This window comes from Centropristis striata, chromosome 13, assembly GCF_030273125.1.
Source record: "Centropristis striata isolate RG_2023a ecotype Rhode Island chromosome 13, C.striata_1.0, whole genome shotgun sequence".
NCBI classification, from domain to species: domain Eukaryota; kingdom Metazoa; phylum Chordata; class Actinopteri; order Perciformes; family Serranidae; genus Centropristis; species Centropristis striata.
In genome coordinates this window covers 36,402,760-36,426,586 of record NC_081529.1, presented here as the reverse complement: position 1 = coordinate 36,426,586, position 23,827 = coordinate 36,402,760, and the positions used below count along the sequence as shown (strand labels likewise).

At 36.3% G+C, this 23,827-nt stretch overlaps 1 protein-coding gene across 1 annotated transcript in view; it reads right to left on the bottom strand.

The window, feature by feature from the left end:
* Positions 1–16,680, bottom strand: part of atad5a (ATPase family AAA domain containing 5a) — a 37,662-nt gene extending 20,982 nt beyond the window's left edge. Inside the window, exons 1-7 of the mRNA XM_059348800.1 lie at positions 16,326–16,680; positions 12,341–12,404; positions 7,993–9,860; positions 6,719–6,794; positions 6,464–6,613; positions 4,643–4,772; positions 2,249–2,500 (exon numbers count right to left, since the gene is read on the bottom strand). Coding sequence (XP_059204783.1) covers positions 2,249–2,500; positions 4,643–4,772; positions 6,464–6,613; positions 6,719–6,794; positions 7,993–9,860; positions 12,341–12,391 — 2,527 coding nt within the window. The 5' untranslated portion in view covers positions 12,392–12,404; positions 16,326–16,680. The remainder of the gene's footprint in view (positions 1–2,248; positions 2,501–4,642; positions 4,773–6,463; positions 6,614–6,718; positions 6,795–7,992; positions 9,861–12,340; positions 12,405–16,325) is intronic.
* Positions 16,681–23,827: the final 7,147 nt, after the last annotated feature.

Here is a 23,827-nt window from a genome sequence, read left to right as displayed (position 1 = left end):
GAACGATACGATATGGCACACCTCTAACTACAAGCACTTCATAAGAATAAAAAACAACAATCAATAACCTTAGTATTTAACCTCTTACTGTTCAAAGAGCTTTTTGGTGGTTGTGGGTGTTTAGGGGGAGATAGCAGGTCAACAATAAATGTCATAGAAGTGATGACATCATCTGAAAGCTGTGAACCTGAAGATTAATCTGAGATGAAGCTCAGCACTGTGAGTAAAGTTGTTCTGGTCAAAAATGTCTAATTAAAGTGACTGAATAAATTAATATTTTTATTTACTGAAACATATTATGGTGAATAAAAGGTTAATAACATTAGGGTTCGCTTTCTAAAGTCCAGTCCAGGTTCAACTAGGTCCCACAAGTTGTTGCAGCAATTTGTGTGTTGATACCATTTGCTACACACATTTGGTGCTCAATAATGCAATTTTATTCATGTCAAGAATGGATAAAAATGGTCAGAAAATCCCTCCAGAATGTAACATCAATATATAAAGATCTTTAGAACAACAGAGAAGAATCCATGCTGAGATTTGGGTTCAAAAACTTTGGTGGTTTTGGAGATTTCTGTATTTTCAGCGATTGGATGACGAGCACTTCTGTTCTACAAACTGCTGAGGAACCCTCTTATTGTCAATAAACATAGGAAAGCTGCACATCCTCTGAATGCTCCAGATCTCTAGTTTATGGTTATGGTACAGTTTCAAGAGGCTGTGATGATCCTAGAGGTCTGATTTCCCCCTGGAGACCACGTTAAATAAAATTATGTTATATTATATAAGCTTCAGACAAATACACCTCGGTATTTGTCTGGAGCTTACCGTTGGGAGGCTGCTTCATGTGAAGCACCGGTTGGAAGGAGGAGCAGGAGAGGGAGTAGGCCTCTTTCTTGTCTTTTTTGCCATAATTTTGTCTTTTTGGTGATAATTTGTGTCCTTTTTGTCATAATCTGTGTTCTTTTTAGTCATAATTTGTGTCTTTTTGGTCATAATTTGTGTCTTTTTGGTCATAATTTGTGTCCTTTTTGTCATAATCTGTTCTTTTTGTCATAATTTTGTCTTTTTGGTCATAATATGTGTCTTTTTGGTCATAATTTTGCCTTTATTTGTCATAATTTGTGTCCTTTTTGTCATAATTTTGTCTTTTTTTGTCATCATTTTGTCATGCATACCCAATCCAATTCACACACTTTAGCAATTCATGCACAATGGCTCATTTCAGAACAATGTATACATTATTGAATTGAAATGATGAATTCTACAGTATGTACATTACACCAACGCTGTAGCTGTGGACAGTGAGGATAATTCAAACCTTTTTATAAACTTGTGAGCTTTATAGGCTGTGATTCTCCCTGGAGACCACGTTAAATAGAAACCAGGTGTATTTGTCTGGAGCTTACTGTTTGGAGGCTGCTTCATGTGAACCACCGGCTGGAAGGAGGAGCAGGAGAGGGAGTAGGCCTCTTTTTTGTCTTTTTTGCCATAATTTTGTCTTTTTGGTCATAATTTTGTCTTTTTTGTCATAATCTGTGTCCTTCTTGTCATAATTTGTGTTTTTTTTGTCATAATTTGTGTTTTTTTTGTCATAATTTTTGTTTTTTTGTCATAATTTTGTCTTTTTTGTCATAATCTGTGTCCTTCTTGTCATAATTTGTGTTTTTTTGTCATAATTTGTGTTTTTTTTGTCATAATTTGTGTTTTTTTGTCATAATTTGTGTCTTTTTGGTCATAATTTTGTCTTTTTGGTCATAATTTGTGTCCTTTTTGTCATAATTTGTGTCTTTTGGTCATAATTTGTGTCCTTTTTGTCATAATTTTGTCTTTTTTGTCATAATTTGTGTCCTTTTTGTCATAATTTGTGTCTTTTGGTCATAATTTGTGTTCTTTTTGTCATAATTTTGTCTTTTTTATCATAATTTGTCTTTTTGGTCATAATTGTCTTTTTTGTCATAATTTGTGTCCTTTTTGTCATAATCTGTGTGCTTTTGTCATGATTTTGTCATGCATACCCAATCCAATTCACACACTTTAGCAATTCATGCACAATGGCTCATTTCAGAACAATGTATACATTTTGAATTGAAATGATGAATTCTACAGTATGTACATTACACCAACGCTGTAGCTGGGGACAGTGAGGCTGATTCAAACCTTTTTATAAACTTGTGAGCTTTGTAGGCTGTGATTCTCCCTGGAGACCACGTTAAATAGAAACCAGGTGTATTTGTCTGGAGCTTACCGTTTGGAGGCTGCTTCATGTGAACCACCGGCTGGAAGGAGGAGCAGGAGAGGGAGTAGGCCTCCTTGGTGGCAGCCGTCTTGGCGATCTGCTTCCTGAAGGAGTCGGGCAGGCCGCTCTTCAGGAACTCTCTGCGGGCCTTGAACTGCTCGTCGTCCTGAGAGTTTTCAGAGCCGCTCTCATCGAAGATGGAGATGACGGCAGACGCTCTCCGAGCCGTCTTCTCCTGGCTGAGAGACGCTCCTTTAGAGCCTGGGAGGAAACAATCAGCTCCATTAGTTCAGGGTTCACAAAATAAACAAGACAATAAATGTTGATTTAGAGTGGGACCTTTTTGAGACGTCAGTAATCCACAACTACGACTCTATCAACTTGCAATATTGTTGACTAAAAAAAGACACTAAAACCACACCGAACTTCCTCTTAATTTTTGATGATTAAAAAATGAGCCAAAATAACATATTTGTAGTAGTGTAATAATTTAGTTATAGCATTTTTTATATTTCGTTAGCCTCATAGCATAATTGCCTAAGTCATTTTTTGGCCAAATCGTGATATCTGCCTAATAGTCAGGCGGCTTAGCGAAAAAAAAGGGGACACGCCGGACAAAAGCACCAAATTTTTTCCACATGCCCTCTATGACCATAGGTTTCAATTTTTGGTAGGAGCCACTTCATCAAGATTCCGGAACGGATATGGCACCCATATAAAGTCTATGAGAACCAGTATATCTTCCAAGCCACTTAAAATGTCAATCTTGGTGTCAAAAAATACATTTTCTGGGTCAAGGAATCATTTAAAGCTCTTGAGAATATCCCTAGATGATTATTTGATCAAATAGATATGATCATTTTGGCCATGCATTTATGTAATTTCCAACTCACTTCCTAAGCAGTCGAAAATATATGAATATAGGTCATATACAGTGCATGTATTCTGAAAAATGGATAACGTGCATACATTTAATTGATGAAGCTTAACTTTAATTATCTATTACATTTGCAACTACAAAGATCTGTGCAATCAAGGGCTTTAAATGATTCCTTGACCCAGAAAATGTATTTTTTGACACCAAGATTGACATTTTAAGTGGCTTGGAAGATATACTGGTTCTCATAGACTTTATATGGGTGCCATATCCGTTCTGGAATCTTGATGAAGTGGCTCCTACCAAAAATTGAAACCTATGGTCATAGAGAGCATGTGGAAAAAATTTGGTGCTTTTGTCCGGCGTGTCCCCTTTCTTCTCAAATCGCCGCCGGACTATAACTTTACTCTCCTACCACTGCTGCATCTTTCTGCCTTATTTCCTATGTTCTCAACCTATCAGAACACTTGTTAGAGTCCAAAATCACTTTCTGCCTCAGTCATCTCTTTGACTTAGGTATTTTTGCTGCTACATACAAACCAAACTACTACTATTATTTATATGTAAGACAAAAACTGCCTTAGTCAGGGCATATTCTGACTAAGTCACTTTTATCTGTTATGAAATCGATGTGTTTAATTTTTTATGCAAACTTGTTCACACTTCTATTTGAACTTACTGTTACAATATCAATTAAAAATACCAATGGGCTTCCTAAAAATTGTGTTTTTTCTTGTTTCCCAAAAACGTTCAAATATGACTTAGGCAAATATGCTATGAGGCTAACGATATATATATATTTTATAGCAAGGACTAAGCTGGCAGCACACAATGAGCAGTCAGGAGAAGTCTCAGGTTTGTACTTAAGTTAAAGTTAACAATGACAACAACAGGACTTTAATTGATTGATTGATTGATTTTTTAAAAATGATTTTATGTGTATACATGCATATTTTATTTTGTGCGGGCAGTTCATTTTATTTTATTCTGTTTTATCTTACTGTATTTTATTGTTTTATTGTCTACTTATCTTTTTTATTGTGCTTTTATTGTCTACTTATCTTTTTGTGCAGCACTTTGGAAACCCTGTGTTTGCTATAAACGTGTTATATAAATAAAGTTTGATTGGATTTGGACTTGGGAGAAAGAAACAAGTTGATATTTTAGCTCATTTTTTGTTACAATGAGGCTGAGAAAAAAAACACTAATTAATGTGTTTTTCATAAGATAATAACAGAAAATCTTGTGCAAAATAAGTGACTAAAGTTACTAAATGATTTGTTCTGACTGGAGTGCACTGGTTGATCTGATCTGACGACTAAATAATATGAAAATGTCAACAGTTTTCATTGACTAAAACTAATAAAGTTATAGGTTTTCTTTAACTGAAATAATATCCAAAATGTCCAGACTTTTACTAATTTTTTCAAATTTCATTAATAAAAACAAGGTTGAGGTCGACTATAGCACATAAAAACTACCGAGGAGACTAACTTTAATAGGATAAAGAATAGATAAAAGCCTACCTGGAGCAGCTTTGGTCTCTTTGCCAACAGATGAAGGTTTTCCCAGAACTTCGTTCAGACTCCGTAAAGGCTTCATGGTTTTAGTCTTCTCAGAGACAGACTGGTCCTCCTCCAGGCAGATGATAGAGTCCTGACAGAACAAACCACACGATGAGAAAAAGGAGGAAAATGTGTGAACAAATAAAGTGGCACAGTGTCTCACTACCAGTGTGGAATCCCAGTAATGTCAACTGGTTCAGAGTGAAGTTATGCATTTATTTACAACTACACATTTGCATGATAACATCAGATCTGACAGAAAAATCACTGTTAAACATCATTCTGAAACTGATCAAAGTGTTAGAAAATGATCAAACCAATCACTGTTTGGCAAAACTGTTTTCTACTAAACTATTACACTTAAAATACAACCTCTGTTAAGAACAATCACAACCCTCTTACTGCTCATTTACTATGTGCAAACTAGTTCAAACTCATTATAAATGTTAATTTTGTCTTTTTTGTCATAACTTGTGTCTTTTTTTGCCATAATTTGTGTCTTTTTGGTCATAATTTGTGTCCTTTTTTTCATGATCTGTGTCCTTTTTGTCATAATTTGTGTCTTTTTGGTCATAATTTTGTCTTTTTTGTCATAATTTGTGTCTTTTTGGTCATAATTTTGTCTTTTTGGTCATAATTTGTGTCCTTTTTTTCATAATCTGTGTCCTTTTTGTCATAATTTGTGTCTTTTTGGTCATAATTTTGTCTTTTTGGTCATAATTTGTGTCCTTTTTTTCATAATCTGTGTCCTTTTTGTCATAATTTGTGTCTTTTTGGTCATAATTTATGTCTTTTTGGTCATAATTTTGTCTTTTTTGTCATAATTTGTGTCTTTTTTGTCATAATTTGTGGGGTTTTTTGGTCATAATTTGTGTTCTTTTTGTCATAATCTGTGTCCTTTTTGTCAAACAAATCACTGTTTGGCTCCGTTATTGGCAAAACTGTTTTCTACTAAACTATTACACATAAAAATACAACCTCTGTTAAGAACAATCACAACCCTCTTACTGCTCATTTACTATGTGCAAACTAGTTCAAACTCATTATAAAGGTTAAGAAAAAACAACCCGTCAGAACAGAAGAGAAATTATCATCACAATTAGTGTGTGTAACTTAATCTAATTTTGTATATTTGACTAAAACTGACCAATAATAATTAAAAAAAATAAGAAAATTGCCGTAAAAGGTGAAAAAAATAGTTTTCTTCTACATGTCCTGTAGAACCTGATAATGTAATAAATTCCCGTTAATGTAATAAAAATCTGCACTTGAGTCCAGTGAAAATGTAATAAAACCTGATAATGTAATAACCTCCATTAATGTTATACTTTATTACATTATTGGTTAAAAGTGTATTACATTATTGGGAAATGCACTTTATTACATTATTGGGAAGTTATTACATTATCAGGTTTTATTACATTTTCACTGGACTCAAGTGCAGATTTTTCAGGTTCTACATGTCCCTAAACCAGTCTGATGTCATGGGGTCCTTTTTGACCCCTGAGGACCATGGGTGCTATAAAAATGCATAAAAGACGTAAAGATGTATGAAGTAATTGATATTATATATAAAAGATGCACAACATAACCTTTATTAATGGTATGTTGAAAATGATTTAGGGTTAAAAAGGAGCCCAAGACTACAGGAGGGTGAAAGAAACTACTTTTGTGCTACAGGAGTCAGTTATATTCAAGACAAATCTCCAGTGATTAAATAAAAATGATGAGGATAAAAAATACATAAATATGTTTAAAACACAGGGTTAGTTTGAACTGCACCTCGTCTTCACAGTAGCTCCTGCTGACGGAGGCCTCCGTCCGTGACGAACGCCTCAAGGTGCTCTTCTTCTCTTTCTTACTCTGCTGAATCACTCGAGCTTTCTCCACCAACTTCTTCGCCTGTTTCCTATTTTTAGATTCATTTGATGTCTGAAAAATATAAAGAAAATATTTCATCATCCTCAGCACACAAATTACAATATTTACATATGTTGCACATTCAGAATTTGTCCAATCTGTAAAATAAAAACTTACTTTAGTAGCCAAAGTGTTTGTGCCACTTTCAGTCTTGTTCATGGAAACATTTCTATGGACTCTTTTGAATTTAATCCTTATGAAAAAGAAAAAAAGAATAATTAAAACATGAAAAACACAAGCAACATCAAATAGAACCATTACACATATACATCCAGTAGCCAGTTTATTAGGTACACCTCGCTAAAACCAATGCAGCAAAATGCTACAGTTCCACAATTAATTAATTAATCATTCATTCATTTTTTATTTTTTTTTATGTTCAATCTTTGTTGAAATGTTTAGATAAACACACTAGGGCTGACCTTCATGTTTAAAACTAACTGGACAATATTAACAGAAATAGTTAGGAGGTGCAGATATGGAAGAAAAAAAGACACCTAACCCTAAAAAAAAAGGTTCCTCAGCTGTTTCTTGTAGTATCAGAAGTCCTTAATAACAGACTAAAAGTTTAATCTGACACTAGAAAGGAGTCATTTTAAAGGAGGAAGGAAGCCTCCAACACTAGACACATGAGGAAGGAGAAATAATAATAATAATAATAATAATAATAATAGCCTCCAACACTAGACAAAGACATATGAGGAAAGAGAAATAATAATAATAATAATAATAATAGCCTCCAACACTAGACAAAGACACATGAAGAAGGAGAAATAATAATAATAATAATAATAATAATAGCTTCCAACACTAAACAAAGACATATGAGGAAAGAGAAATAATAATAATAATAATAATAGCCTCCAACACTAGACAAAGACACATGAAGAAGGAGAAATAATAATAATAATAGCCTCCAACACTAGACACATGAGGAAGGAGAAATAATAATAATAATAATAATAATAATAATAATGTGTAATGAGTGAAGGAAACTGTAAAGTGTGTGGTGAAGGTGTTCATCAGGAACTGATCACATCTTTGTGGTTGGAAATATAATAAATAATACCAGTGAAGCTAATAAAGCTCAATTAAATGTATGTATATTTGAACCAGACTAAGTATAATCTCATGAAGTAGGATGATCAAATAAATGACATGCTGTTCCGCTTTACACTAGATAAAACTGTTAAAAAATGTTTTGATGAATAATTAATGTTTAAGAAGAAGAAGAGGAGAAGAAGATTACTTTATTAATCCCACAACGGGGAAATTCAACCTCTGCATTTAACCCTTTATCCTTTTTTACACACAGGTGAACACACCATGCAAGGAGCAGTCGCCCGTTAATAGCAGTTAGTTTAATAGCAGTAATTAATAATTATATGCACCTGATTGGGCTTCCTTTTGTGTCAGGTGGGCAAACCATCTCCGCTACAAAGACTCCATGTTTGGACCTGCGTGTCTTCCTGGTGGACGTCTCTGCAGGGCTGTCAGCAGGTTCTTCAGCAGCATCATTCTGTTTCCTGTTTGTTTTTCTGGTCGTTGTTGCTGTGGAGGAGGCTTCAGGAGTTTGCCTGACGACCGCCTCCCTCCTGGACCTCCTCACTGCTGGGACGGAGGGAGTCGAAGTGATAGGATGCTCCTCACTTTTGTCATCAACCTCCAGAACTGTTTCTTCCACAGGAGCATCAGGAGCATCAGGAGCAGCAGGAGCAGCAGGTGCAGCAGGTGCATCAGGAGCAGCAGGTGCAGCAGGTGCAGCAGGAGCAGCAGGAGCAGCAGGAGGGGTTGGGGCCACCTCCTTTCCCTCCTTTCCTTTCTTTGTGCCTTTTCTTGCCGGTTTCTTCTTCTTCGCTGCTTTGGTTTCCTGCGGGGCAGCAGGGGTTTCCTCAGCAGCAGCAGCAGGAGGAATCACAGCTTCTTCTTCTGCAGCTTTCTCCGCCTCCTCCTTCTCCTCCTTCTCCTCCTTCTCCTCCGCCTGCTTCTGCTTGCCCTGGCTCCTCCCTGGTTTGGTTCTGGAGCCGTCCAGACTGGCCTGCTTGAAGGCCGCCATGAACGTCTTCCTCTGTGCTTCGCTGCACTTTGGCGTGGAGTCGCTCTCCAGCACCGCCAGCTCCAGATCCTCCTCCTGGAGGACCACGTTGGACTTACGCTGCTTCCCGGAGGAGGAGGAGTGAAGCTGGTGGCCGGCCTCCGAGCGAGGAGAGGACCCGGCCTCCGAGGGGCTCATGGAGCCTTTCCTCCTGCTGAAGATAGACGCTACCTTCCTCCCCGCCTTGGCTGCTTCCTGTCTGGACGAGACGACGTGGACCTCAGCCTGGACGGTGAGGGTCCGGGGGGACACCTGGACCGGAGACGCCTCACATCCAACATGTCCTCCAGCTTTAGGGACGTCACGCTGCTCAGAGTCCATTTCTTCCACGTCTGTTATGATTTCACAACCATCCTCTTGTCCCGGTTCGTCTCCCTGACTCTGACTCCGCACAAACTCCTCGAAGGAGATGGTGACGGTGTTGTTCAGCTGAGAAGCCTCGTCCACATTCACCTCCATGCTGACGTCACACAAGGAGCTCTCCTTCTCCTTCTCTTTCTCCTTCTCCTTCTCTTTCTCCTTCTCCTTCTCCTCTTCTTCTAAATGCTTTGCCTTCCGAGGGTTTCGTGCAGCAGTTTTGAGCGGTTTCACTTTATCTTTTGAAGGCACGATTGGAGATAATTCGATGCTGTTCAGTTCTCGATTCAGTTTGACACATTTGGAAGTTTCCTCATCTTCTGCAGCTGGTTCCAGGCTGACAGGCTTGGTGCTCTTCTTCTCTGGTTTCCCCTCAGTGATTCCAGCCTCGGCACAGAGCTGAGCCATCAGAGCTGCTGTATCGCTGCCCAGAACACCACCGCTGCTCACCACTCCACCACGAGGCTCCTCTAGAACCAGGCAGCTGGCCTCCTCCGCCGAGCTGACGGCCTCCACCTCCACCAGTTTTCTTGCAGCCTTGCTCGTCTTCCTGCTCCGCTTCTGAGACGTCCTCTTCGCCGCCGGCTCTGGGCTCGGCTCTTTCTCCGTCTGGCGGTTCTCCTTGGACTGTTCAGGCGAGCTGATCTTCTCTTTAGAGGACGGAGCCTTCCGGCTGAAGTAGTCCATGATGTTGTTGGAGCGAGGAGGTGAGAAGGGTTTCTCCGCCGGTTTGGGAACAGGAGAGAAGTAGTTGGTAATCGTCTTGACAACAGGACTGCCGCCATCTTTGCGAGACTTCTTGCACGGCTACGAAAGGAGAAACAGAGTTTATTAAATATGAAAATACATGAAAACACTTTGCAGCAGCTACTTAATGCTTTATATAGCCTAGGGCTGGGCGATATGGAGCAAAAGTCACATCCTGATATATATTTAGGCTGAATATCAATATATGATATACACTACCGGTCAAAAGTTTTAGAACACCCCAATTTTTCCATTTTTATTGAAATTCAAGCAGTTCAAGTCAAATGAACAGCTTGAAAGGGTCCAAAGGTAAGTGGTGAACTGCCAGAGGTAAATAAAAAAAGGTAAGCTTAACCAAAACTGAAAAATAATGTACATTTCAGAATTATACAAGTAGGCCTTTTTCAGGGAACAAGAAATGGGTTAACAACTTAACTCTATGGAGTCTTGGGCTATTTTGTCCATTTTTGAATTCTTTTCATGTCTTTGTAAGTCATTTTGTGTCTTTTTTTTGTCATTTTGTGTCTTTTTTTGGTCATTTTGTGACTTTTGGTGTCTTTTTTTTGTCATTTTGTGTCTTTTTTTTGTCATTTGGTGTCTTTTTTTGGTCATTTTGTGTCTTTTTTTGGTCATTTTGTGTCTTTTTTTGGTCATTTTGTGTCTTTTTTTAGTCATTTTGTGTCTTTTTTTAGTAATTTTGTGTCTTTTTTTTGGTCATTTTGTGTCTTTTTTTTGGTCATTTTGTGTCTTTTTTTTGGTCATTTACTTTCAAAACACTATCATGCTCAATAAAGAATTTTAAATGTTGCAAATGTGCATTAATTTCAGAGTACACTGAGACATTAAACTGCATCATTTTCAATTAAATTCTGGAAAAGTTGGTGTGTTCTAAAACTTTTGACCAGTAGTGTATATCCTGATATTTTTATCTCAAAGTGAGAGCAAATGTTCAGTCAAAGTCAAATATAACATGTCACTAGTAGTTTTATTGAAACCATTAATTTAAGTGAACATAAATACTGTATGGGTCAGTGACCAATAAGGGTTGGCAAGATGTCAAATGGTGTAACCACAAAAGAATGATAAATATGAAATACTTTTTCCAATTACAGTGTATTTAATTGGACTTCAACATATAATTACTTCATTTAAAAAAAAACATATTTCTCAGTATTTCTACATTTACAAATTTTGTCAATATTGAGCAGAACATATTCTAAAAACAACCATTTTGTTCTAAAGTTTTGACAAATTATGTAGAATTTGTTATAAACCATAATGTTGCAATTTAAACGTGGATTGTATTTTTTTTTCTCATTTTAGTTCACTTTTATTTTCCTGTATATAGATATAGATATCAGATTTTTTATGAAAAAAATGACTGGTTACACCAACTGACAGTGGATTAGATCACGTCACTGACCCGTATAACAACAGGAGAACCTTTTTAAAAAATCAAAGCTCCAAAAAGTGCACATTTAAATAAAAAAAATATCTTAAATAAAAGCTGCAGCTCGCCTGGAGCAAGGATCACAGTGCAAATTTGAAATATAATCGATATATCTGATATGGTCTAATTCCATATCACATTTAAATCAAGTAAATATCAATATAGCCTAAATTGGTGACTGTATTACTACGAATTTGCATACATGCAGGCTTCATACAGCCTTTTAAGAGGAAAAATCAAACACTTTCAAGGTCCCTAAAGCAAAAAGTTTAGACTTTCAGAGCCTTAATCATCACATCTTAAATGCAGATGTTCATAATTACTTTGATTGTTTGTTTAAATCATGATAATTAGAGGCTTTAAGCCAGGGGTGTCAAACTCAAATACACAATGGGCCAAAATGTAAAACTTGAATAAAATCGCGGGCCAACATTGAACAAATAAACCTTTTAATATAAACCAAACATGTTTTGCTTTAACATTAAATATGGAACCAGCAACGCTTATAAACATACAATATATAACTAAATAGTGCAGACATGTAAAATCACATTTCAAATAAAAAACACATCAATGTCATTAATTTATTTAATAAAAATTAAATAAAAATCGTATGCCTCTTTTCTATTTGCATCCTTCTGATTTAAATATCAAAATAAACTTTTTCAACAGGTTAATACATTTAAAAATAAAATAACAATAATAAATCTAGTATTAGCGGTAAATGTGCCGTATAATACAGGCGGGTCAGCTTTTATAGTATAATAATAATATAATAATTTGGTATTGCCTCGCGGGCCAAATAAAATTACACTGCGGGCCAAATTTGGCCCGCGGGCCAGAGTTTGACACCCCTGCTCTAATGGATCAACGGAGGACTTATCTTGCTATGAATAATGAGTAAACACAACAACTTCAAACCAATTTACATGAGATAAATTAATTTCAAATATTTAAAGATTGTTGGTTTACCTGAGTGATTGCTAAAGACAGATGAGATAAAGTTAAAAAAAAACAAGAGTATGAGAATTAAAGCATATTTATTAGTAGATTATCAGCGTGCAGGTAAAGGTCACTGTGTCAGACTTACCTGCGTGTCAAAGTCCTCAATGATTGACGCCATCGCCACAACACCAGCCATTATTTGAAGAGACCTAAAGCAGATGGAAAGATTGTTATGAACAGCAGAGAGAAAGTCTGAGTCACATTATAAACTCATTGGACTAAATGCAGACAGGAAGCTTATTGTGTAAACACATTTATTTTTTATTTAATCTTGTATAATGTATTTAGATTAATTTTTCATTAAATTACAGTTGTTTTAAGATAAGTAATGCTACCTAGGACAGGTGCACCGGTCGACAAATGTCATGTTCAAAACAGAATATTTGCATAGTTGAAGAACGATACTCATTGTTTGCAGATGGATTAGATGTAGAAGAATGAACTGCATATTAAAACATTCATTTTAATGAAATATTATCAAATTTTAGTAATATTTGTCACAGGGAACACAAAAATTGAGCGTCACGTCAACCACCCATGTGTGTTAATTCACACCAATTACAAACGATACTCAATTGTATCTAGATTACCATTTTCTTTAACAGGAGGAGCATATAATACCTGTTCCAAGTGTTATGTTTTGTTTGTTTTTATTTTTCTGTCTATGTAAATGCAGCTATCTTCAAATATGGAAGTTGAATGACGATACATGAATGTAAAAGCTGTATGTCAAAGTGTTACAAACTGAAAATAAAATAAAAATATTGTGGAAAAAAATATATAATATATGCTCAATGACCACCTTATTAGGCATACCTGTAACATCCAGTAAAACAGTTATAACAGCTATAAATGTAACCTTTCCACACACTGCAATGTTAATTATGCATTCCAGCTCAATGCCAACAATAACAACTATAATAACTATAATTGGAAATATTAACAGAAACTGACCATTGTACACTTCCTGAAGAACAAAAAATACAATATTCTGCAGAGCTGTTGCACCTGATTGATTTAGATTGTACAGGTGTGACTAAGGCTGGGCGATATGGACCAAAAGTCATATCCCAATATATTTAGGCTGAATATCGATATACGATATATATCCTGATATTTTTATCGCAAAGTGAGAGCAAATGTTCAGTCAAAGTCAGATATGACATGTCACGAGTAGTTTTATTGAAACCGTTTATTTAAGTGAACATAAATACTGTAGAACAGGAGAACCTTTTTTAATATCAAAGCTCCATAAAGTGCACATTTAAATAAGAAAGTATCTTAATAAAAAATAGCCTATGAGATAAAATAGGCCAATCTTTTTCTGAAATATTTCTATTTATATGAGAAAAGAATAACGAACATTACAAAAGAACTAAATATGACAAACCCTAGAAAGGGCAGCATTTATATAGAAAGAAAGTAAAAAATTGAACTATATATATATTTTTTATATTGATATATCGCCCAGCCCTAATCTAAATTGAGAATAAACACATACTTACTCATATTACTCAGAAAATAGTATGTGTATGTAAATATTGATATAACAGAGAAGAACGCAAACATAGGCTTTACCATATGGTTATCTATTTTATTTGTTAACATATTTATTGAATGACTAGAAAACCATGCTTTATTGTGATATATATATAGTATTGAGATATGAAATTACCTATATCGGAGTAGAAAAAGTTCCGTCAGACAAATCTTTCCACTATATTTTATTCAAAATGAACCTCCAACAGTAAACAGAGTCACTGGCTGTAAAACAGCATTAATGCCACTATGCAGGAAGTTCTAATGGTGCAAAGTTAACATAATAAGGCTTGTTTACAGCACATTTGTATTTCTTACAGGGTTTATTGACAGCGAGGAGAATATGAATTAGGGCTGGGCGATATGGCCCTAAAAGAATATCACGATATTTTAGGCTATCTTTGCGATAACGATATTCTTGACGATATTACCAAATACTTTAAAAGAATAGAAAATATGATTTTTTTAGTCTGTATAAATAAATAAAAATCTAAAATGTAGTGTGAAGTGCAAATCTGAACAGTTGCCAAATAGAACATTTTTTACTCTTGACTCTTGAGTATGAGAAAATAATAATAAAAATAACCATTTAGGGGTTCCGGGGGCATATTTTAATGACATCTTGTAAAGGAGAATAAAGGTTCTTGTATGTTTTATTTAAGGCATCTTATTTTGACAGTCTTCTTGTAAGTTCTGTGGTGGATTCTCTTAACACACTGTGCTCTTATTTTGAAAGCTGCATGTGTTTAGCAACAGGGAGTAAGTAGCTTTTTGTGATTAAAACAACTTTAACCACTACATCAAGAAGTAGGAACGTTGCCAATATCATGATATGCATTTTTTTAACCATAAAAAAAATATACCGATATTATCATGAACGATACGATATGGCACAGCCCTATATATGAATGTCATTAAGTGACCCAGCGCCCTGCAGCTCCAACAGGTTTAGTACCAGTGGCGGTTCTAGACCAGTTTTACTGTGGGGGCCAAGGAGGGGCCAGTGTTTAATCAGAGGGGCACATTAGCACATGAAAAAATGGCAAAGATGATATTTAGGCATTCAAAATCTTTGAATGTCTTGAAAAAGACACAAAATGACCAAAAAAAAGACACAAAATGAGAAGACAGAATAACCAAAAAAACCCCACAGAAGACATAAAAATGACAAAAAAAGACACAAAATGAGAAGACAGAATAACCAAAAAAAAACCCACAGAAGACATAAACATGACAAAAAAAGACACAAAATGAGAAGACAGAATAACCAAAAAAAAACCCACAGAAGACATAAACATGACAAAAAAAAGGATACAAAATGACCAAAAAAAAGACACAAAATAACTAAAACAGACACAAAAAACACACATAAATGACACCAATGACAAAAAAGACACAAAATAACTAAAAAAGACACAACAACAGACACAAAATTACAAAAAAAAGACACAAATGACCAAAAAAGACACAAAATGACTTACAAAGACACGTAAAGACATGAAAAGGATTTTAAAAATGGACAAAATATCCACTGGCCCTGTGAAAAAGCCTTTGGCCCCTGCTGTGGCCCCTGTGTCAAATTAATAATAAAATGATCAATTTATAACAATGAACAATGGAGCAATTCTAACCTTTTTGTTCAAACAATATCTCATTGTACACAAAAGGAACCCAGAATGTTACATTGTATAACAGTTTAACTCTCTGGAGTCTTATTGGGATATTTTGTCAATTTTTGAATCCTTTTCATGTCTTTACGTGTCTTTGTAAGTCATTTTGTGTCTTTTTTGGTCATTTGTGTCTTTTTTTGGTAATTTTGTGTCTGTTGTTGTGTCTGTTTTAGTTATTTTGTGTCTTTTTTGTCATTGGTGTCATTTATGTGTCTTTTTTAGTTATTTCGTGTCTTTTTTTGGTCATAATTTGTGTTTTTTTTGTCATAATTTGTGTTCTTTTTGTCATAATTTGTGTCCTTTTTTTCATAATCTGTGTCCTTTTTGCCATAATTTGTGTCTTTTTGGTCATAATTTTGTCTTTTTTGTCATAATTTGTGTCTTTTTTGTCATAATTTGTGTCTTTTTTGCCATAATTTGTGTCTTTTTTGCCATAATTTGTGTCTTTTTTGCCATAATTTGTGTTTTTTTGGTCATAATTTGTGTCTTTTTTGTCATAATTTGTGTCTTTTTTGTCATAATTTGTGTCTTTTTGGTCATAACTTTGTCATTGGTGTCATTTATGTGTCTTTTTTAGTTATTTTGTGTCTTTTTTAGTCATTTTGTATCTTTTTTTTTGTCATGTTTATGTCTTCTGTGGGGTTTTTTTTGGTTATTCTGTCTTCTCATTTTGTGTCTTTTTTGGTCATTTTTGTGTCTTTTTCAAGACATTCAAAGATTTTGAATGCCTAAATATCATCTTTGCCATTTTTTCATGTGCTAATGTGCCCCTCTGATTAAACACTGGCCCCTGGGGGCCCCTGTGTAGAACCACCACTGTTTAGTACCAAGCAGAAAAATAAAAAGGAGGAAAACACTCACCGATAAAACAGGACCGGGATCTTCCTTTATATATCCTTCTCTGATTCACTTCTTCACACAGAGAGTGAATAGACAGCTGTTCATTGTGTGTGTGTGTGTGTGTGTGTGTGTGTGGAACAGCTGTTTGTTGTTACCAGATACTATAACTTAATGTAAAACAACAAGCTAGCAGCCTCGGGTCCTCTCAGCTCCAACAGGTCCTCTCAGCTCCAACAGGTCCTCCGAACATGTCCAACATGTCAGCCCGGACACATGAACCCGAACAGAGACTCTCTAGGCGGTTTTAGTCCAAAAAACTCCGTCCAGGAACTCTAAAAACATCTTTCTTCTGATATGTTGCTCTTTCAAAAACGCGCCAGTCTGGCCGGGAAACGAAGAGCGCCAAATTATACGTGACCCTTGACACGATCCACTTCCACCAATCACAGGAGAGTAAATGGCTGCGTCATCATCTGACGTATGTTTTGCCCAAAACAAAGATGGCGGGAGGTTGTAGCATTTAAAGGAGCGGGGAAAAGCGACAGCTCCCCCTGCTGGCAGCAACTCACAGTCTCCCGACCTGACTTTAGTGTTTTTACAATAGAATTTACATTTAATATCGAGACTTTAGAGTTGATGTCAAATAAGAAATGTGAACGCACTCTGCTACACTTTAAAAGCTTTTTTTCAGAAACCTCAGAATAGTATAAATGTAAGCACCTTATATCTATATATTATATTTATTTTATTTTATTTATATATTTATTTTTATTTATATAGATATAGATATAGTTATAGATATAGACATTATTCCATTTAGGAGACATTTTCAGGGGGGAAAAGATTCAGAAAAATGGTATAACATTTTTTAGTTCAACATTTTTAGGGACCGAGCACTAACGGTGCGAGGACCTTATTGAAATTGGTCCGTTTATTATTAGGGACCGAGCACTAACGGTGCGAGGACCCTATTGTTATTGGTCCGTTTATTATTATAACGGCAAATGAATCGCCTTTTTGAGGCCTTTATCATATTCAAAAACTCACAAAACTCGGCACAAAATTCAATCGTGTCGAAAATTTACGTCTTTTATTGCTTTCAGAAATGGCCGTGGCAAAATGACCTACTAGCGCCCCCTAGAATTCAGCCCCTCACACAGGTTTGTCGTAGAGGCACGAAATTTGGGACATACATGTATCATGGGAAGACGCACCAAAAAGTCTCAAGAAGCCATACCTTAAAATGTACAGGAAGTCGGCCATCTTGGATTATATATGGAATTTTCGCCATTTCCACGTTACATACTTTAACAAACTCCTCCTACAGATTTCACCCGATTTACATCAAACTTGGTCAGTACCATCACAACGACTTTGGGATCAAAAGTTATAAAAAGCTTTGCCGCCGCTCACACTATGTGGGCGTGGCATGGCGGCAAAATATGGCGTCTCGCCATAAAACACGAGATTGTTAGAACTACTCCATTCTTTGTCCCATCTGGTCCAAACTTCTCATGCTACATCAGAGTCCAGCCCTTAACACTTCTAGATAACAATATTTCGTAAAGCCCCGCCCCTTATGCTTTATCCACGCCCCCTTTCTTCACATGACCACGTTGCATACTTTACATAACTCCTCCAACAGATTTCACCCCATGGACTTCAAACTTGGTCAGTAGCATCACAAGGCCTTTGGGATCAAAAGTTGTATAAATCTTTACCGACGGTCACACTATGTGGGCGTGGCATGGCGGCAAAATATGGCGTCTTGCCATAACACACGAGACTGTATAACTTGACCATACATTGTCCAATCTGTCCCAAATTTCACACACGTGATTAGATTCCAGCCCTGAACACACCCACATGACAATATTGATACACTGTCATAGCGCCCCCTGCTGGCAACAGGAAGTAACATGTTTTACACTTACTTTGAGCTGAGTAGTAGGAGACACGCGATTTGGTACGCATAGGGACTGGGTCCCCAGCGCCGCGCCTGACGTGCCCTCCCCCGACGGCTCCTCCCCCGACGGCTCCTCCCCCGACGGCTCCACTCTGCGAGGGCCCGTTCAGTACTGCTTGTAGTCCTACTTTGACGTGTTTTTGCCCAATAATTTGAAAACCGTTTGTCGAAACCCTTAGAAAAGTCATAGCACATTTGTCATGGGCGAGCCGGTCGATTTGATACCTTTTTTGTGTATGTGCGACCAAAAATAGTCCAGACAAGTGTCCAAAGTAGTCCAGAGGTACGCATCTGCTGACCAGAGGGACCAGCAGATGTTATGTATGCAGTCCGACCGTCACACTGAGAGCAGGGCGCACAGTGGACACCCACATCAGCCTTTAATTCAATCTGCCTGCTGAAGCCAAAACCAACTGCTCATGTTTCAGACCCACTCGGTCTTATTTTTTTTACTACTGAATAATCCAAGTTTATTCACAAGTTTAACTGTCAGTTTAACTGACAGTGAATCTTACAACCAGACAGAGAAAAAGTGCACGAAACACCACAAATAAACTGGATTCAGCTGTTTTCACAATATATATATTTGTATATTATATAATGTGACATTTATTCTGAGGCTGACGGGTTTCACTCTGTTGATTTGTCTCTGTTTACGCGCCTTTCGTCTCATTTCACATACATTTCAAACATGATTTATGCACAAATGTACACTATTTATAGCCTAATATCACTAATTAAAAAAAGACCTCTGGTGGCTTTACAGAGGAAGAAGTATCCAGATACTTTACTGCAGTAAAAGTACTCATACCACACTTTGAATTTACTCGACTACAAGTAAAAGTCCTGCATTCAAAACTTACTGAAGTAAAAGACCAATTGTCAAAATGCACTTGAAATATCAAAAGTAAAAGTACTTGTTACACAGACACTCAGATTGTTTTATATAATACTGGATTGTTATTATTGATGCATTTATGTAAGCTGCATTTTACTGTTGTCAATGTACTTAATATACTGTTATGTGGTTTAATTTATAAAAATACATAATCATTTTAAATTTACATTTTAAAAAAATATTTCATTGAAAAGTAACTAAATCTGTCAGATGAATCTAGTGGAGTAAAAAGTTCAATATTTTCCTCTAATGTTGTACTCAAGCATAAGTAAATGTACTTAGTTACATTGCATTTTAAATTTAATTTAATATAATAAAATTGCGTGATTAATGCATCTTACATTGTGAGGTTTTATCTTTTTATTCTTTGACTATTTATTTACTTTTTGTATTTGCGGTTTTATTTAAATATTTGTTGTATTTTTTTCTTTTTGATGTGAGACTTATTTTCTTGAAGCCTTTAGGTTGAACTTTCTTTGCTTTTTTCCTGTTGTGTCTCTGGTGCTGGTTTTATTGTGATCCAGCACAACACAGCTTACCAAAAAAAAAAACCCAACCTCAAAATGTAAAAATTAATAGTCAGTTGCATGTTCCTGAGTGTTTTATTTCCTCTGATCACTGTTTTGTGTTCTACGGAGCCCCCCAGGGGACACGGGGGAAAAAAAAGATGGGTGAAAAAAAAAAAAAATGATGGGTGAAAAAAAAAAAAGGACGGACTTTTGCGAGATCCCGAGTTACTTTTGCGAGATCCCGAGTTAGTTTTGCGAGATCCCGAGATAGTTTTGCGAGATCCCGAGATACTGACGAAAGAAGAGGAGCAATGGAGGAGCGATATTCGCCTATTTTCCGGCCTTCTAACTGGAATAGCGTCACGAAAACCGCACCAATTTCCCCCAGGATGGTTTTATTTTGTACAGAAAACTAAGACTGACATTTCACAGGCTTGATCAACTCCCCAAAATCAGCGAGTCTGGCGAAAGATTAAAGTAACCGGGCCGAATATACGTCCTAGTGCCCAACGGCAGCCAGAGTGCTTAGGGACCGTCGCAAAAGTGCAACGTCTTTCTTTTCTATTTTTAATAACTCACTGGAAATTCATCTAATAAACACCAAACGACTTCTGATGTGTTCATGAACTCACTGTGGACTTCCCACACCCTTTATTTTCAATACACACCTTTTCAATTCCTTTTATTCAGTGTGTACAATATTTAAGCCTTTTATTTTGTAATAGCTCTCTTGTTTTTATAGATAGCCTATCAACACCAAACCACTTCTGATGTGTTCATGAATTCATTGTGGATTCCCCACATCCTTTATTGTCGTAAAACAAACACTTTAAATTTCAGATACCATTCCTTCCAGTGTGTCACCAATCATAAGACATCTGTAAGACAATGAATAAAAATGTAATTTACGTATTTAATTACTGTGCAGCCCAATTTATATATGACTATGTTCAACAAAAGACAAAGACTGCTCTTAGTATTTTAACTCCTCACTATTGCTTGCTATAGTTGTTCTCGATTTTCTGTTTTGGAAAGCATCACGAGCTGATGGTCAAGTACAGATGCATACTTGTGGCTGTAGTAATCATATTTTTGTTTATTCACTTTGCTTTAACAGCTTGCAATTAATGCTAAACTACCTGAAAGGTTGTATGTGTCATGCTTGAATGACAATTTGCATGCTTGACCTGAATTAACAGCAGCAATTTTGAAGAAAAAGAACAGTGAAGTCAAAATAAAAAATGAGAAATGTAAAGAAATGAATGATGTCTAAGAATCTCGTAAGGGTTTTAAAGGAAAGCAAGAAGCTGTGGAAGCTTCATAGTGAGTTCATGAACACATCAGAAGTGTTTTGAAGTCGATATGTAGAAAAACAAGTGAGTTATTAAAAAATAAAAGCCTTAAGTATGAATAGAATATACACGCTTATTGCTCCTTATATCTAAACAACTTGTAAAGGTTTTGCTTGAAACTAAAGGGTTGTGACTGATTCAAACAGCTATCAAATAATAATTGTGCCTTTAAAAAAGGGGGTTTATTGAAAATAAAGGGTTGTGGGAAATCCACAATGAGTTCATGAACACATCAGAAGTGGTTTGGTGTTGATAGGCTATCTATAAAAACAAGAGAGCTATTACAAAATAAAAGGCTTAAATATTGTACACACTGAATAAAAGGAATTGAAAAGGTGTGTATTGAAAATAAAGGGTGTGGGAAGTCCACAGTGAGTTCATGAACACATCAGAAGTCGTTTGGTGTTTATTAGATGAATTTCCAGTGAGTTATTAAAAATAGAAAAGAAAGACGTTGCACTTTTGCGACGGCCCCTAAGCACTCTGGCTGCCGTTGGGCACTAGGACGTATATTCGGCCCGGTTACTTTAATCTTTCGCCAGACTCGCTGATTTTGGGGAGTTGATCAAGCCTGTGAAATGTCAGTCTTAGTTTTCTGTACAAAATAAAACCATCCTGGGGGAAATTGGTGCGGTTTTCGTGACGCTATTCCAGTTAGAAGGCCGGAAAATAGGCGAATATCGCTCCTCCATTGCTCCTCTTCTTTCGTCAGTATCTCGGGATCTCGCAAAACTATCTCGGGATCTCGCAAAAGTAACTCGGGATCTCGCAAAAGTAACTCGGGATCTCGCAAAAGTAACTCGGGATCTCGCAAAAGTAACTCGGGATCTCGCAAAAGTATCTCGGGATCTCGCAAAACTAACTCGGGATCTCGCAAAACTATCTCGGGATCTCGCAAAACTAACTCGGGATCTCGCAAAAGTCCGTCCTTTTTTTTTTTTCCACCCATCTTTTTTTTTTTTTCCACCCATCTTTTTTTTTTTTTTCACCCATCTTTTTTTCCCCCCCGTGTCCCCTGGGGGGCTCCGTAGTGTTCAGGTCATTTATTGAGACTCGATTCTTAACACTGTGGCGCCCTCTGCTGGCCAACAGCCAACACTTCTCTTCACTAAGAGCTCAGTTAATGTTTCTATGGCGCAGATGTGAGTTTTTACTGCTCACTAAAGTTTAACTCTGTGGACAAAGTTATTCCCAGAAACTGGAAAACCAACACGGTGAGAGGATATAAGCAGCACTACAAGGATAAAACCAGAATAAATCCTTGATGCAGCATTGTAGTAGTAGTCAGGCGGCTTTGGACCAGATTTGAGAAGAATGGGGACACGTTGGATAAAAGCACCACATTTTTTCCGCATGCTCTCCATCACTATAGGTTTCAATTTTTGATGGGAGCCACTTCATCAAGAATGCCAATGGGAGATGGCAGCCATATAAAGTCTATGAGAACCAATATATTTTCCAAGCCACTTAGAAGGTCAATCTTGGTGTCAAAATAAACATTTTCTGGGTCAAAGAATCATTTAAAGCTATTGAGAATATCATTAGATGATTATTTGATCAAATAGATATGTTCATTTTGGCCATGTATTTACGTAATTTCCAAGTTCCAAAGCGGTCGAACATATATTAATATATATGTATCACTTGTATTATTTATTACATTTACAACTGACATCACAGGTTGACACCGGGATTGACCTTCCAAGTGGCTTGGAAGATATATTGGTTCTCATAGATTTTATATGGCTGCCACCTCCGATCCACAATCTTGATGAAGTGGCTCCCATCAAAAATTGAAACTGATTATGATCGAGAGCATCTGAAAAAAATGTGGTGCTATTGTCCAGCATGTCCCCTTTATTTAGCTAATCCGCCTGACTATAGGAAGAAAGTGTGAACATAGAAATGTAATTGTATCAAAAACTGAAGGCGACTCCCTCGATAACAACTGAAGAATTAATCCACAACATGAAGCTTCTTCTGGACCTGCTGAGCTTTTGTCTTCTGTGTTTGGTGAAAACGGTAAGAATCACTAACACTATTTTTATTTTTTAGTTTGCAGATAAGAATATAGAAATCAATATATAATATATAGCAGATAGATGGTTGATAAATTATATTTTGCAGGACATATTTTGTTTTATTATTTATTTATTTATTCATAAATTATGATTAAATAAGGAAGCCGATGCTGACTGATTAGATGTGTTGAACACGGTGTGAGGGGAAAAAAGTTTTAATGTTTCATCTTCCACATTACTAAAGATATAAGGGGCAACCTCAGATTTTAATATTTTTAAGAAATCCCTGAGACAGGATAATTCTTTATTATTTGACGTTTTGTCTCTTCAACCTTTGTCTCTTCAACCTTCATATCAGGTATGTGGGCCATTTAATACATTTAGAAGTGGGTTTAGTTCCTGCCACGCCCCTTTAGGAGACCAGAGGCAGATATGAATCTTTTATTCTTATATATTATATTTAAGCTTCTGTTTTTAGCTATTTCTATTTATTTCTCTGTGTCTAATGATCTTTAAATGCCCTTTTTTCATGTGTTTTCTGCCCTTTGAATTGCCTTACTGAGATACTAACTTGAGATGTCACTCTCACGAGATCTGGTTAAAAAAAAGGATTGCGTAGTTACACAAGATCTCGCGAGATGTGTTCGAAACTTTTATAAACGTCCTAGTTAACTCAGTTTTCCAACTCTAAATGTAACTGCCAGCTGTGTAGATATCGCATGTTAGCAAAAGAAAATAATATAAAATTATTGTTGACGTTCACAAAACTTCTAAACG